Raw genomic sequence first — 14,027 nt, 5'->3', positions numbered from 1 at the left:
AAACAAGCATCTAAAGAGCGCTGGAAGTCAATTCGGCGAACTGTGTGCAGTACATCGTTGGCCGATAAACGCCTTGACCGTCAAACCAACAACACCAGAGTAGCGTAACATTCGACCCTTTCCCCAAGCCTGAACCTGGACGGATTGGCTCTCCTTCAACCAGGCTACCTTACTTCTAATTAGAGGATGATTAAGGTCGAGCTTAGTTTTTGGAGATGATGGAGTCGTACTTGGGCAGGTTTTTGTATCGGAGTTAGGAATTTTGGCCATCCCCAAGCAAATGGAGTCGAGAGCAGCCACGTATGAATGGAGGAAACACACCAAAATACCGCCCCGGAGCCGAACTGGTATGTACCGGCCGAGCCGGAGATGATCTTCGCAGGCCCCAAAAACCTGCCCCTGATGGTCTCGTTTATTACCTAGCTCATGCTTTTACTCCAACGTAGTAGTGACAATTAACAATTCACAGCTCACATACTCCGTAAATCGTCCAGGATTCTTTCCATGCTATGGAGACTGTCGTATCTTTTACTCCCCTATAGCACGCCGTCACCGACTCTGTTCCAACTTTATCACCCTGGCTGACTGACTCGCAGTGAAGCGATACTCTGCCACCTCCTTCTCACCCAATTCAATTTTAAATCTTTCTCGAATCACCGCAGGCCAGGCATCAAGATCTGACACCTAGCTAGTGCAGTATGCCTCGCCTCGCCCTACAGTAAGCTTAGTTTGCGAATCAATCAATCCTCCAAGCTGGATAAGCCGGCCGCTGGGCTGAGTTTCCCGGCAGATGACGATTAGATAGTCCAAACGTCTGCAGGCGAAACAACACATTATAACAAAATTGAGCCTCATACCTTATCTGAAACGCCGTAAACATCTGGAGTAAACGTACGTATGGACATGCGGCATCCGTGCTTTCGTCTAAGGTTTACTGGTCGTTAAGGGGGGTGTGCAACGAAACCCTCCGAGTTGACTTCGTACTTGGTATCCATCCTGCCCAAACAGTCGATTTACACGGATCTTCTTACCAAATGAACTGTAGGTATCGGTAAACAGTTGATTTCCAAGGGCTCCATATAGTTCCCTTGATTTTTTCAACCCTCATTCTGCGATGCACTTGTAAAAAGGCACTATCTTCCAAGAATCGTCCTACGAAAAAGAAGAAACTCTTTCCTGTGTCTTTGGAAACCCCCCGATGATCACTAACACGACTTGCCGTGTTGAGTGTCGGCCGCTCTCCGACCGGGGTCCAACGTGCCGTTGTAGGAGCGCGGCCCGTCCTGCGCCCCACTGTGACATAAACGGTAGAAACCTTGTGTATGTTCAGAGTATCCACTTCCCAGTGACCGTATCCGCACGTACCAACAGCAACCAAAACATCGCTTTTGTTGACATTCCCACACCCCATCTCAAACCACACTACAATGCCACAATGATCATAACAGCGTCGCGATACCGGGCACGCAAGCAAAAGGTCTTCTGGTCCGTTTTCCAGACGGATGTCTCATCGCCCACGCCGCGTTCAACTCCCGTTGCCGCCTTCACCGATGAAGGTGCTGCCTTTGGAGGTCCCCACGCGTCACATCACCGTGCCCACCCACCACCACCACCGCCTCTATTTCACGAGACTCTCCAACATACCGATGACCAGGTGAGGTGGGATCGAGCATGGCATACTGTCACCTCCAAGATCCAACTACCAACTTCAGTTGCGGTTGAGGATTCCTTTGGCACTCTGCCTCCAGAGTCACAAGACGTTGACTTGGATTTCCGTGATTCCCTAGCTCTGCTTCTCTACCCCGGCCGCTCTTTACCCCAGGCAGCCCATACAGAAGATATCCTCCTTTGGCACACACATCAAGTTCGCCAGCACTTCATTCACCACGTTATGCCACTGTTGTCTGCGTGTTCCAGCCAGGATGATCACACACAGGTCTTGGCCTCAAGTGTCTCGACTCTCGAAGCAGCTCACAGGCAATACCTTTGGGGCTTGACACTCATAGTCCAAGGGTTTGAGGACGATGCATCTGCTAACTCATCTTTTTCAAAGTTTCGTCGTGATTTACATACCATCATTGGTAACTCTCTCAACCAGGGCTTGACGAATGCCCTGAGAAGTGTCTTACAGCGACTCATACGTTCTAGTCTTGGTATTGGGAGACGCTATGCTGGAGTTTTAGAATCACAATATATTTATGGTGATACGGCGGCTCGGGAAGAGCTTCTGGGGCTTCTCGAATCTCTTAAGAATGTTGGACTGGTGGGGGAGAGATTTCAAGTGCTCTTTGCCGAAATCATGGATGCTAGCATGGTAGAATTTATCAAGACCTGCTATTCGGGATTCTGGGAAACGTCTGAACAGTCGTCAACGCCAAGCTCAAGCACCCTGACTGGGTGCCTTGACCATCTTTCAGATTGGGTTGAAAACCAGTACGGCCGCCTTGCTGTTGAGGTGTTCAGTCGTCTTGGAACCCCTATCGCTTGGAACGATGTTGAATGCTGGAAGGAGATCGCGGTAGGTCGCCTTGCTACTTTGCGAATTCAAGAACTATTTGATATCGCTTTGAATTGGCCAGAAAGCCGGGGCGGACTCGAGGATCTTCGTCTGGCTGTTTCTACGCCACAACGCCGTCTTCAATTGACCGACACGTTCTCCCTCGCTCTTCAGAAGCGACTCCTTCATCCTGGACGATCCACCTCCGATATCCTTCAAACGTACATTTCTATGATAAGGACATTTCATGCCTTGGATCATTCCAAGGTTCTCCTTGATCGTGTCGTTCATGCACTACAGCTGTACCTGTGCCAGCGGGACGATGCCATCAGAATCGTGGTCACAGGCTTGCTCTCTAACCCGAGTGAAGCCAGTACGGGGGAGGGAAAGGCAAAGCTTGCGGAGTTGGCAGTTTTACTCAACTCAGCTGCTCAACAGCAACGGCGCCAGGTCGACGACGAGGACCTGGACTGGAACGACATGACCTGGGTGCCCGATCCTGTAGACGCAGGTGTCAACTACAAGAGACCGAAGAACGAGGACGTCATCGGAACTCTGATCAGCGCGCTTGGGTCTCAAGAGATTTTTATCAAGGAGTTCCAACTCATCATCGCAGAGCGATTGCTTTCCAACCAAGCAAGCTTTACACAAGAGACCAAAGTACTGAGCCTGCTCAAGAAGCGGTTCGGCGACAATGCTTTACAAAACTGTGATGTCATGATGAAGGATATTCAAGACTCAAAAAGAGTCGATGCAGTTCTTGGAAAGAATATTTCTCAACCGTCGCTTGATACAGGAGCACCAGCATATCACTCCAAGATTCTCTCTAGACTCTTTTGGCCAACCTTACCTAAGGACCCTTTCACAGTCCCGCCACCCGTTGCTGCGATGCGGGCCAAATACGAACAAGGGTTTGAGCGACTCAAGACCTCTCGCAAACTCACTTGGTTGGATCAGTTAGGTTCTGCAACAGTCAAACTTGACTTTGAGGACCGCACTGTCGAGCTTGAATGCAAGACTTACGAGGCTGCTGTGATATACGCGTTCCAGGACGACAGCACTGAAGGCAGACACGGCTCCACAGCACGAACTTTCGATGAGATATGGCAACAGCTCATGATAGACGAGGATCTTCTCGATCTGGCTCTAAAGTTCTGGGTCTCCAGGAGAGTGCTCCGTGACGTTGGCAGCCGAACCTATGCTGTCTTGGAGCGTCTGAACGAGGGTGAACAAGCAGGTAAATCAGGCGATCCTGGTGAAGCTCAGGAACTTGGCAATGACAGCCGCTCGTCTCCTCGCAAGCCCAAAATCGATCCCAAGGAGCAGGAGCGCCGAACTGTATACTGGCAGTTCATCGTGGGCATGCTGACAAACTCAGCACCAATTATGCCTCTTGGACAGATGTTGATGATGATGAAAATGCTGATTCCTGATGGCTGTTCCTGGACGAATGAGGAGTTGCAGGAGTTTTTGGCAGAAAAGGTGGCGGAGAATAAATTAGAGCTAACCGGCGGCAAGTATCGCTTGCCGAAGAAATCAGAGCAGGCTACTCGAACATGAGCGTCACTGAGGGTCGAATGTCTGCATCATGGGGTTCGAGCGAAGTGAGCACTGACTGCAGTGTCACCCTCTCAACAAACCAACGTGGCTCCGGAGCCCGTCAGCGCATGCTTGCACCACAGCACAAACACTCGGGATCGAGAAGGAGATTAACGAGCCGAGACGACTGTTCGATGGCGAATATGTCATGGTTGCTGCTGCCGTATCGGAAGGGAAATGGATATATGCTTACTTCATCCTCGTCTTGTTCTGTATGTGAACGAGGCCTCGCCTTACATCGAAACGTGGCACAAAGACGGAGCCTAGAGGTTACATATATAACCAGCTCAGCTCAACAGCCTTGATACATCATTCTTGCTCCTATTTCGTGCCTGGGGAAGAGGAGGGGGGTATGTACTTTGTTGTGCGTTGCTCAAAGCTTCCAGCTGAGGCCAGGCAAACAGCCAGAATAGGGAATAATGAATCAAGCTGCCTCAAATGTGCAGACCCTCCGAGTGTTTGTGATCTTCACCGGGGTTTAAGAAGTTTGCTAGCAACTAACTAAGGCGTCTGCTTTTGAAGGAAACTGGGAAATTTTCTTTACCATCTTCAGAGTTGACTCAGTGCAGATCTGGAATGGCAAGGGCACCAACAATGTTCTAGGTGCATAGATCCCATGAGTTCTCAAACACCGAAGACCAGTTGATGCGTCGTTTCGTTTCGTGGGCTAAAGTGGTTGCAGCTATTGGCTCCTCATTATTTCGATGAGGTTGAAGTGTAGATACGTGAGCTCAAAAGAATCTTGTCATGCTTTTAAGGGTTCCTCAAATCCTTATCAACTCGGTCAATGGCTTGAAAAGTGTATGCCACATTCTAATCACGGCGATTTCAATACACCAACAAATTGAAAATTGGTGATTGGTGCAGCCCATCCTCGAAATTCCTTTCCGTAGCCGTATACGATTTTCATAGACAATGTTCGCTTCCTTGACTTTATGACACAACTGTGTAAGACATGTGTAGGTAAGAGCAATGTGCAACAAGCAAGCCTCTAGCGGGTGGGATCTCTTGGCTGTAATGATTCACACAGTGGCGGTTTGAAACATGATCACTTCATGGGCTGGAACACTATAGAGGCCTCGGCATAAGGCGGTGCGACTTTTATTATGTTATGCTATGTTTGTTACTACAGTAGGTATCCGCTCGGCCGTGCTGTCGGGAAACGGTATCCTTTGGTACAGTTTGGTTGATACCGAGTCTGCTGGGCTGGATATTTACGGTTGATGCAGGAGAAGTCGTAAGCGGAAATAGCTTTATTGGTTATGGAGGACAAACGGCACCCGAATAATTGTGAGTATCCTCAGACGCAATGATACTGGCCATGTCGTGAAGGACATGACTGTATTCAGAAAAATCACTTTTTAGCAGATTCGCGTATCCTTAGGTATGCAGCTTTCCTTGTTCTCGTTCGTTCGCCAAGTGACGAATCCGGTCGCCGGACTTGAATACCTTAATTGAGGTAAATAGCACCTTTGGGCTCTTGCTCGAGCGCTGCCAACGTCAGATGAACGCAAGGTTGACACCGGGGCAGGTCTGGCTAGTAGTGGCCCTTCTCTATCGGTGACGGGAGTTTTGGGCTTTTGGCCTTGCTCGCTCAGATGCCCCTGTTTCTCTCGTTGATGAACGAACACCTGTTTGTCTTGGCTAAATGGACGTGGGTACTGTGTTGTGAATCATGAATGGCCCGAGGCACGCAAGGCGACGGCTCACATGATGGATCATGTTGACGCCTGAATCATCACGGCACCAACCAAAGACGCTCATATTGTATCACCAGAACCTGATAAACCAAGTCAATTATGCATCGGCTAATACTTTTTAACCGATCATAGCTCGATCATGTTGAGTTTGCTCATTTCGCATTATGCACCTCAAGAATCGTCTTCTGATTTATGTCGAGTCTCAAGAGTTTCCAGAGTACTCTGTACCTTCGTATACGAGACGATTCCCTAAGAGGGGAAGCTTAGGTATTAGATGCATTGGCTAACTAAACGTTGTTATTTTAGACAGGCCAGATCCAACCCCTTATCAGGACTTTTGCTTATTTCACTACGGAGAGGGCGCCTCTGCTAGCCATAACTTGGCTCTGATCAGCTAAAACTGGTCGTTTCCGCTGTTATATGAAGTGCTATATGGTTTGAATATGTTTCCTTAATAAATCGGATACAAGTGGAGGGGCCGGTGGATCTGTCTTACCAAGTAGTTAGTAGGCTAGGGGAGGAAAGAAAACTAAGGGCCTTGATCCTAAGTGATAAAATGACTTGATAAAATGACTTGAGTAATTTAGGATAGGTTTAGGATAAGCTTAGGATAAGTTTAGTATAGACTTAGGATACCCTTTACTGAGTTTGTTTTGATACCCTAGGTACCTATTGAGGTCTCCATGATGTTTTCTTCCTCCCGGGGGTAGGCGCCTACCTAGTACCTACATATGGTAGAATTCCGGGAAACATTCGCAGTGGAGCTGGCCTGATAACCCATGTCATCAAGGTGGCCCCCATGGAACCTAATCGGGTTGACAGTGAACATACATGGATATCAGGCCTCGCCAATAGTCCAATCTGGAGGAAGGTTGTTCATGTAAGTCTCATATTCTATGTGCTGCACTTTGTTTGAAGATTTCATTCCCCTCGACAGGAAGAGCATGAAATATTAGCAATTCCCTGCTCAGGGTTCCTGTGCCCTGGTCGATCTATTGATGGGATGTGTCCACTTGGGCTTGGGCGGGCTGGCTGATGATGGATGCTTGAGTTCTTCCCTACCATGCGCATGCAGCTGATAGCTAGACTTTGTTTACGCATGACCATGGCCACGACCATGACCATGCCTCTTTTTGGCGAATTGTGTTTTTTCGAAGTGGAGGCATCCATGGTCGGGTGGTTTGGCACGCCACAGAGTGTGACTTTGTCTGTCCAGGGCAGCATGAGGAGCCGGTTTCCTACGTCTGGTGTTATGTTGAAGCGGCTGATGATGGCCTGTGTTCGTCCCATTGCTTGGGGTCTCTATATTGCTATACTTGTCTTCTTCACCGCGACATCATTCCCTTGCTAGACCTCCATTTTTGTTGTCGCTTTTGGCATCGCCGATAAGAGCCTCCCGATGATCCATTCTTCGCCCGGTGCGCGTATCATAAACCACACAAATTCCACCATTCACCCACCTGCCTATCAGTCCTGTATTGATAGCCATTCTACAACCAAGAGCGTCCGCTGGTCGGAAGCTTCCTTCATGGTCACGGTCAACCTTGCTCTCAACCTGCTGCCGAACACGGACGGCCGGTCGGCACATTGATGGATTCAAGTCTCATCCGTTCTTGATGAGCTGCAAATGCGACTGCGACTGTAGCAACGACACTGACTCGAATGCCACATTTCGTACAGGCCATCCACTTGGGTGTTTCCCCTGCTCAGAACTGGAGGAACACAACACGCCCGAGCCGTCCATTCTTGCTTTTGTTTTGTCCACCGTATCATCTAGCTTGGCTTTACTGGTACTCAATTGACTTGGCTTAACACAAAGAAGGCCCTCTTCCACTTGCAAGCCCTTGGCAAGGTCTTTATTAGCCACCATTTCATTCCACGCCCCCCCCCCCCCCCCCCCCGTCATCTAGATCTGACCTACCTATGTATAGTTCGTTTTCATTTTATTCGCTGGTACGGAGTAGTCCAACTACCTTACCTAAACGCCTCCTGCGCTTCCACTACTGGAGTCCGCGTCCACTGGTGCTCACCCAGGCCAAGCCTCAAGTTAGCATTCACTTCTAATATCTTACTTCCATTGCCCAACCTGCATTGCACTGTCCACGACATCAACCGGCTCTTCCACAAAGCAAGGCTGTAGACAAACGAGAGCGGTGTCTTTCCATAATGAAACTATCGTATCTACCCGAGAACTTAAGACCCTACCCTGTGTCCTAAACAGGCCCAGCCAACAGCCCGGTCTTTGAACCGAGACGAGCGAGAGCCTAAGTTAGTCCAGACAGTGGGAGCCAGATCGTGCAAGAGACGACAAAGCCTCCGAGTTAACGTTAACCGTCGCCCTTCCGTGTTGCACCTTCGATTTAATTAGTACCTAGCTTGCCTAGGTAGTAGGTAGCTCTGTGATCTGTTGATTTCACTCTCAGCCAGCCTGTCCCTGCAACCCACAGCATCATCACCACCCGTCTGCCGTCTGGCCCCAGGGAGTCTGGCCTGGTCTCATTCGTACAAGCCGTGGCATTCGTTTTATTCTTTACATTTCTTTCTCTTGTCTCTCACTTGGTCTCTGTCCCCCACACCGTTTTGTTCTCCTCCTCCTCTCCTCTCTCTTTCTCTCTCCCACCTCACTTCAGTCTTCTTTCTTCCAACCCTCTCTGCATTTCACTCTTCCCATCGACTTCTCGTAGATGCAACGCCGTCCGCTCACACCCCGCCTCATCCTCGTCGCAGAACGCCGCCGCTAGAGCTGAAACTACGTCGTCATCGGCGTTATCGCAAATATCCGATAACGAAAGACTACGACTGCCCCTCATCATCATACTTATTCGCCCGTGGCTGCTCTTCTACCGCCCCACGACTGCTTGCCTGCCCTTCTGACGCTCTACTCTGCTCTCAATCTCCCATCTGCCTCGGGGCCCGGAGAGTTTTGAACTCATGACCACAACCTATCTGCGTTCCCCGATTACCGTTTTGTGATTGCAACGTGCTACCGATAGTCCTAGTCCAGCACATATAATACGAATACACATTTCACTCGTCTTCTACGTGGAGCCCTCGTGCAATCAGCATCCGTCAGCGTTCTTCCCACCCTCTTTGTGCTTCGAAATCCCGGAGCTGTCTTCACGATCGCGCTCGCCTTTATCAAGTTCCAGTGAGCTGCAGCTGGACTTGTGTCTGCGCAGCTCCATTGGTTTGTGAGCCAGATTGGGCCCAATACCATTTTCAAGCCGTTTGCCTAGAATGGATCCTATGGATTTCATGCTATCAAGCAACCACCGGGCTTCAGGCCACTATGACCCTGTGCATTCTGCCTCAAACCATTGGGCACCACATTCTCAGACACAGAACTTACCTGCGTATCCATGGCACGCCCAAAACCCGAGCTTACCTCACATCTACTCACATCCCTATACCATGCCGCCACACAGCTCTGTTCCAGATCCGTATGGGCATCATGCAACTATGTTACCACCAATGTTAGGCATGCCGTCTCCGGGCCCGTTTGCAGGTAGCATGCCTGGGCCAGCATCGCCACGGCCAAGTGGCCGTGCTCATGCGTATCGCAACAGTATGCCGGCTACCGTTGCTCCAATGCCTTCTAGTACTGGTAGCTACAGTCATGATGCAGCATTCGCAAACCAAATTCCTGCCAACAGACCTTCAGATTTTCAGCCTCCGGGACTCGGTCTAGGCATGCCTCCCCTCGGAGCCGGCCACCAGGAAGTTAATTCACTACACCGTTCGGCATATGTCCATGGCGACTCAAGCGCCAATGGCATCAATCATAGTAACACTGGTTACTTTCCACAGTTTCTCCCAGCCCCGCTACCCCCTCAAACTTACATCCCATCGTCGACAAGAAGAGGCCACTTCACTTCTACATCGTCATCTTCCAGACCATTCGGTAATCTTCCCTCTCCAACCAGTAAGTCTCTCCTAGTAGCGCCGCCCTGCTCAACATACCCTTCCAGTCTCGCAGGCTAGTATATTTGCGAATCATTTGTTAGTTCGTACGATGTTTTTTGACTGAGCATGTTTTCAAAAGTTAATACTTACATTCGTTAGGGCCTCCTCCTTCATCATCTGGATTTCGTCGATCTCACCCCCGACAACGCAGGCGCATAATGTCAATGGAGTCTGGACACGACGACAACGGGGATGACCGGTATCATGGCCATCATGAGCATGTTCTCCACAGTCCGAACAGTTCCGAGTCATCACCAGAGGTGGAGGAGGCCTTGATCCGACAGATGCAATTTGTCAGAGGCTCTTTAACGACGAAGATGGTGGCTTCCCAGCTGACGCTCCAGTCCCTCGTGAGCATCAAGCTTGAGGACTTGGCAGAGACAGACCGAAGTACGACATTCCTTCCCATCGAAATTGATTCAAGCTAACGTGTTCCAGGTTGTGTAATTTGCTATAACGAATATGGCGTTGATACTCCAGAAGGTATTAAAGAGGCTCCCCTCCGTCTACCGAAATGTGGACATGTCTTTGGCGACCACTGCATCAAGAAGTGGTTCGAGGATTCGGATAGTTGCCCATACTGTCGAGACAGACTACATTCAGAGCCTAAGGCACAGACGAATTCGTCCGCCACCGCGTTCCTAAGCTTCATGAGAAATAGAGGCGCGAGCATTCATCCAGCGTGAGTATATATTGAAAGAAGGAGGAACACGAATATCTTGTTCCCTTGATCAATTAACTGACTTGGGCAATAGGATGATAGCAAGTGGTCCGCACGATGAGGTTCTGGCACGGGCAATTATGGCCACGTATGGAGCCTCAGACCCGCTGAACAACAGCTCGCGTCGATATTCTGCACAAGTACCTGGAGAGGGAAGGCCGCCGCCTAGAGAAGGTGTTGAACACCAGCACCGTCGACTTCGAACCCGGTACGGCAGTTCATCCACACGTGACAGCTTGGCCTCACCTGAAAATCGCAGCCAGGCAACGTCGACATCCTCACAGCCTGTAACGGCTGGTTCTGGTCTATCAGCCATACCGCACCAAACCGAAAGTCCGCTCACGGAGAGACAGATACAAGAGTGGACAGGTGTACCCACCCAGAACGCAAGCGATGGGTCGACGACGATCCGGGGTCACAACGCTGAAACCGAATCATCGACTGGAGCGACGCCAGTAGTCTTGCCGATCTCACCTTTATATGCAACACAAGAGGATGAGGCTCAACACTCGAATCTGAGGACTCTTCGAAACCCATTACAAACACAGACGAGTTCCCCATTTGAGGGTCTGGGGAACAACGAAGCGGCACCAGATATGGCATATCACGGCAACCGCAATTGGTAATGTGCCATTTTGTGACATAATCTTGACTGTATCTCCCGAAAGAATTGGAAGAAAGGGTGGCGGGGCAAAGAACGATGGAGAACAGATGCGTTTGCGATAACCTGGTCGGTGGCTCCTTGGAGTACGGGATCGCAGTCGCAGCACAGTAGATGGACTTTTGATATGGAAATTCGGGACTCGCATAATACATGAGGTCAGAGGCCTTTTGGCACGAGTTGGCGTTGAGTACGATGATATGGTCATGGTTGAAAACGCACCAGATCAAGGGATTTTTGGTATGTTTCTGGTTGATACCACCAATGATTGATTGAGAGGGAAGAGTTTTGATGGGGCACATGCAAAGAGACTGAACTGTTTACTGCTCCGTATCCAGCCAGTGACCTATCACTGTAGCGGAATTAGCGAAAATATCAAATGAAATACCGTACTTTACATACTAGGTAGTAAGGGCTGTACTATGGTACACTCCCAAAGACCCTTGCTCAGCTTATGGAGCCAAGAATGCCTACCGATCTCCTCCATCGGATTTCCATTGAAGCGTCCAGCTCCGCAACTTATACTAGAATGGAACTAGCGCCTTGATGTCTCCGCATCAAGAGTTGGTCGGTCGGAGTTTTTGTTGTATCGATGATGCCGTTGGAACGGGGCAATGTTGATGACCGACTCGGACCGTGTAGTGCGTCCGTTTATGTCTCTGACGATTCGAGTATCTCATGGAGCCTTGGGTGTTTAGGCCTCCCCACTACGCTGAAGATAGACGAATCGCTTATAAAACCATTCCCTGTCACTGTACCCCTTGAGACGCGCAACTGTCGCCATTGCAGGTGTTTTCCTACGTTCAACCCGAGTTTCATAATCCGGCCTCTTCAATTTTCTCCCTCTCTCTTCATTCTCATCTAAACACAAATATCATGGGGCTACCATGGGAGCGTATCACAGCCACTGCTGCTATAGGTACCTTATCGCTCGCATGGGCACAGAACAACTGGGTGAGACTTCAGCTCTTAGGACGCTTCACAGAGCTTTGGATTGCGGGCCTTGCTATCTGTGGCGTCTGGACAGTATGGATATATCCTTTATTTGTGTCTCCCTTGAGACATCTTCCTGGACCGTCCGGGAACCATTGGTTCATGGGTCAAGCGCAGAAAATCATGGCCGAACCATCAGGTGTTCCAATGCGAGAATGGTTCGTTGGCGTATATCTTGTGACGAATTCGAGATGACGGAAATTTTACTAATCAGCAATGGCGTTTAGGGCTTCTAAGATTCCCAACGATGGTCTACTCTGCTATCGTGGGTTTTTCAATCAAGAGAGAGTGATGGTCTGCTCACCCAAAGCCTTGGCTGAGGTACTTAGTACCAACAGTTATGCTTTCCCGAAACCCTCTCATTTTCGATGGTCCATTGGTCGTATTCTTGGAATTGGCATCTTACTTGCGGAGGGGGAGGAGCACAAGATGCAGCGCCGCAGCTTGACACCTGCATTCGCCTTTCGTCACATCAAGAATTTATACCCAGTCTTCTGGAGTAAGGCCAGGGAAGTGACACGCACCATGATGGCAGAGTTCGGTGGGGAGGGAGAGGGAGAGGTCCATGTCGAAATATCCAGTTGGGCATCACGAGCCACACTCGATATTATTGGTCTTGCTGGGATGGGTCGGGACTTTGGCGCCATTCAAGACCCTCAAAACACTCTCGCTCAGACATACAAGCAGATATTCAAGCCTTCGCGCCAGGCTCAGGTGCTCGCTTTTATTGGCATGATTATTCCCATGCAATTCATCACAAAGCTACCTTTCCGTCGAAACGAGGACATTGCTAAGGCGGCCACCGATATCCGGGCGGTTTGTCGAGATCTTATCCGTGAGAAGAAGGCGAAAATTGCCAATAAGGAGCAAGCAGATGTTGATATACTATCGGTCGCTCTTGAGAGTGGTGGTTTCACTGACGAGAACCTGGTTGACCAACTCATGACATTCCTCGCTGCAGGGCATGAGACAACAGCTTCGGCAATGACCTGGGCAATATATATGCTCTCGAAACATTCCAATATTCAGAGCAAGCTGCGGGATGAAGTACGCGAATATCTTCCCTCTGCGGATTCGGACGTTGATATCACAAGTCTTGACATAGACCGCATGCCATACTTGAATGCTGTGTGCAGCGAGGTTCTACGATATTATGCCCCTGTCCCGTTGACAATGCGCGATGCCGCCTATGATACCACCATTCTAGGCCACTCAATACCCCGCGGCACACGTGTTGTCATTGTACCGTGGGCTACTCATTTTGATACAGAGCTCTGGGGCCAGGATGCGGGTCAATTCAAGCCAGAGCGGTGGCTCCCATCGGGTGGAGAGAGTGGTTCCGCTGACCGCAAAGCAGCGAGTGGTGGAGCGAGCAGCAACTACGCGTTCCTGACTTTCTTGCATGGCCCACGGAGTTGCATTGGATCCAGTTTCGCAAGAGCAGAGTTCGCATGTTTGCTAGCGGCATGGATTGGTCGCTTTGAGTTCACCCTTGCGAACCCTGAAGAGATGGATGAGAAGAAAGTGGAAATTCGGGGCGGTATAACGGCCCGGCCCGCGAAAGGAATGCATGTCAAGATCAAAACAGTGAGCAGCTACTGATGTGATACGGGTCTATTTGTTTGGCGATTATGGGTCAGAAATTCGGTGTACAGTACAAAGCTTGATTTAAATTTACATGATATTATGTTACATAGGCGATATTGCGTGAGATGGTAGATTCGCGAGGTGGGTGTGTGGATGCAATTATCAAGCCGTTCATTCACGTTAGAGCTTGTCTCAGCTAACGGGTAGGGATGGAACGGCTCGCCGATACACTATTCTACAAGCATTCTCAACAAATTCTTGTTGGTTCTGCCTGGCTGGTAGGAAATGAGGCCTTGCTCGTCTATG

At 49.7% G+C, this 14,027-nt stretch overlaps 3 protein-coding genes across 4 annotated transcripts; all 3 read left to right on the top strand.

Annotated features, from left to right (window-relative positions):
• Window positions 1-1,433: 1,433 nt before the first annotated feature.
• Window positions 1,434-4,919, top strand: FVEG_01175 (anaphase-promoting complex subunit 2; the record flags this gene model as incomplete). The annotated part of the gene is made up of 2 exons (XM_018887991.1): window positions 1,434-1,654; window positions 2,054-4,919. Coding segments are annotated over 2 exons (2,225 nt in total), but the record flags the coding sequence as incomplete, so codon positions are not given.
• A 1,768-nt stretch (window positions 4,920-6,687) lies between these two features.
• On the top strand, window positions 6,688-11,644 carry FVEG_14788 (hypothetical protein). Of its 2 annotated transcripts, XM_018903776.1 has the most exons (5): window positions 6,688-7,648; window positions 7,728-9,718; window positions 9,859-10,149; window positions 10,198-10,441; window positions 10,515-11,644. In XM_018903776.1, exons 2-5 carry the CDS (start codon window positions 9,034-9,036, stop codon window positions 11,104-11,106), a joined length of 1,812 nt encoding a protein of 603 aa, XP_018743819.1. In that variant the 5' UTR covers window positions 6,688-7,648; window positions 7,728-9,033; the 3' UTR covers window positions 11,107-11,644. The 2 variants fall into 2 exon arrangements, with proteins under 2 accessions (XP_018743819.1, XP_018743818.1); XM_018903775.1 differs by having other exon boundaries at window positions 6,688-9,718.
• Window positions 11,645-11,857: 213 nt separating this feature from the next.
• Window positions 11,858-13,851, top strand: FVEG_01179 (hypothetical protein). Its single transcript, XM_018887992.1, has 2 exons — window positions 11,858-12,292; window positions 12,362-13,851. Exons 1-2 carry the CDS (start codon window positions 12,018-12,020, stop codon window positions 13,734-13,736), a joined length of 1,650 nt encoding a protein of 549 aa, XP_018743820.1. The 5' UTR covers window positions 11,858-12,017; the 3' UTR covers window positions 13,737-13,851.
• The last annotated feature ends 176 nt before the right edge of the window (window positions 13,852-14,027 follow it).

This window comes from Fusarium verticillioides, chromosome 1, assembly GCF_000149555.1.
Source record: "Fusarium verticillioides 7600 chromosome 1, whole genome shotgun sequence".
NCBI lineage: Eukaryota > Fungi > Ascomycota > Sordariomycetes > Hypocreales > Nectriaceae > Fusarium > Fusarium verticillioides.
Note: the sequence above shows the minus strand (reverse complement) of the source record. Positions and strands in the feature narration are given on the sequence as shown.

Bases quoted from the DNA above. Each gene is read 5' to 3' on its own strand.
- FVEG_01179 (XM_018887992.1), top strand. From the start codon at position 12,018: ATGGGGCTACCATGGGAGCGTATCACAGCCACTGCTGCTATAGGTACC. The intron at 12,293-12,361 runs GTTCGTTGGCGT...AATGGCGTTTAG, and splicing joins GGTGTTCCAATGCGAGAATG to GGCTTCTAAGATTCCCAACG.
- FVEG_14788 (XM_018903776.1), top strand. From the start codon at position 9,034: ATGGATCCTATGGATTTCATGCTATCAAGCAACCACCGGGCTTCAGGC. The intron at 9,719-9,858 runs GTAAGTCTCTCC...TACATTCGTTAG, and splicing joins TAATCTTCCCTCTCCAACCA to GGCCTCCTCCTTCATCATCT. The intron at 10,150-10,197 runs GTACGACATTCC...AACGTGTTCCAG, and splicing joins CTTGGCAGAGACAGACCGAA to GTTGTGTAATTTGCTATAAC.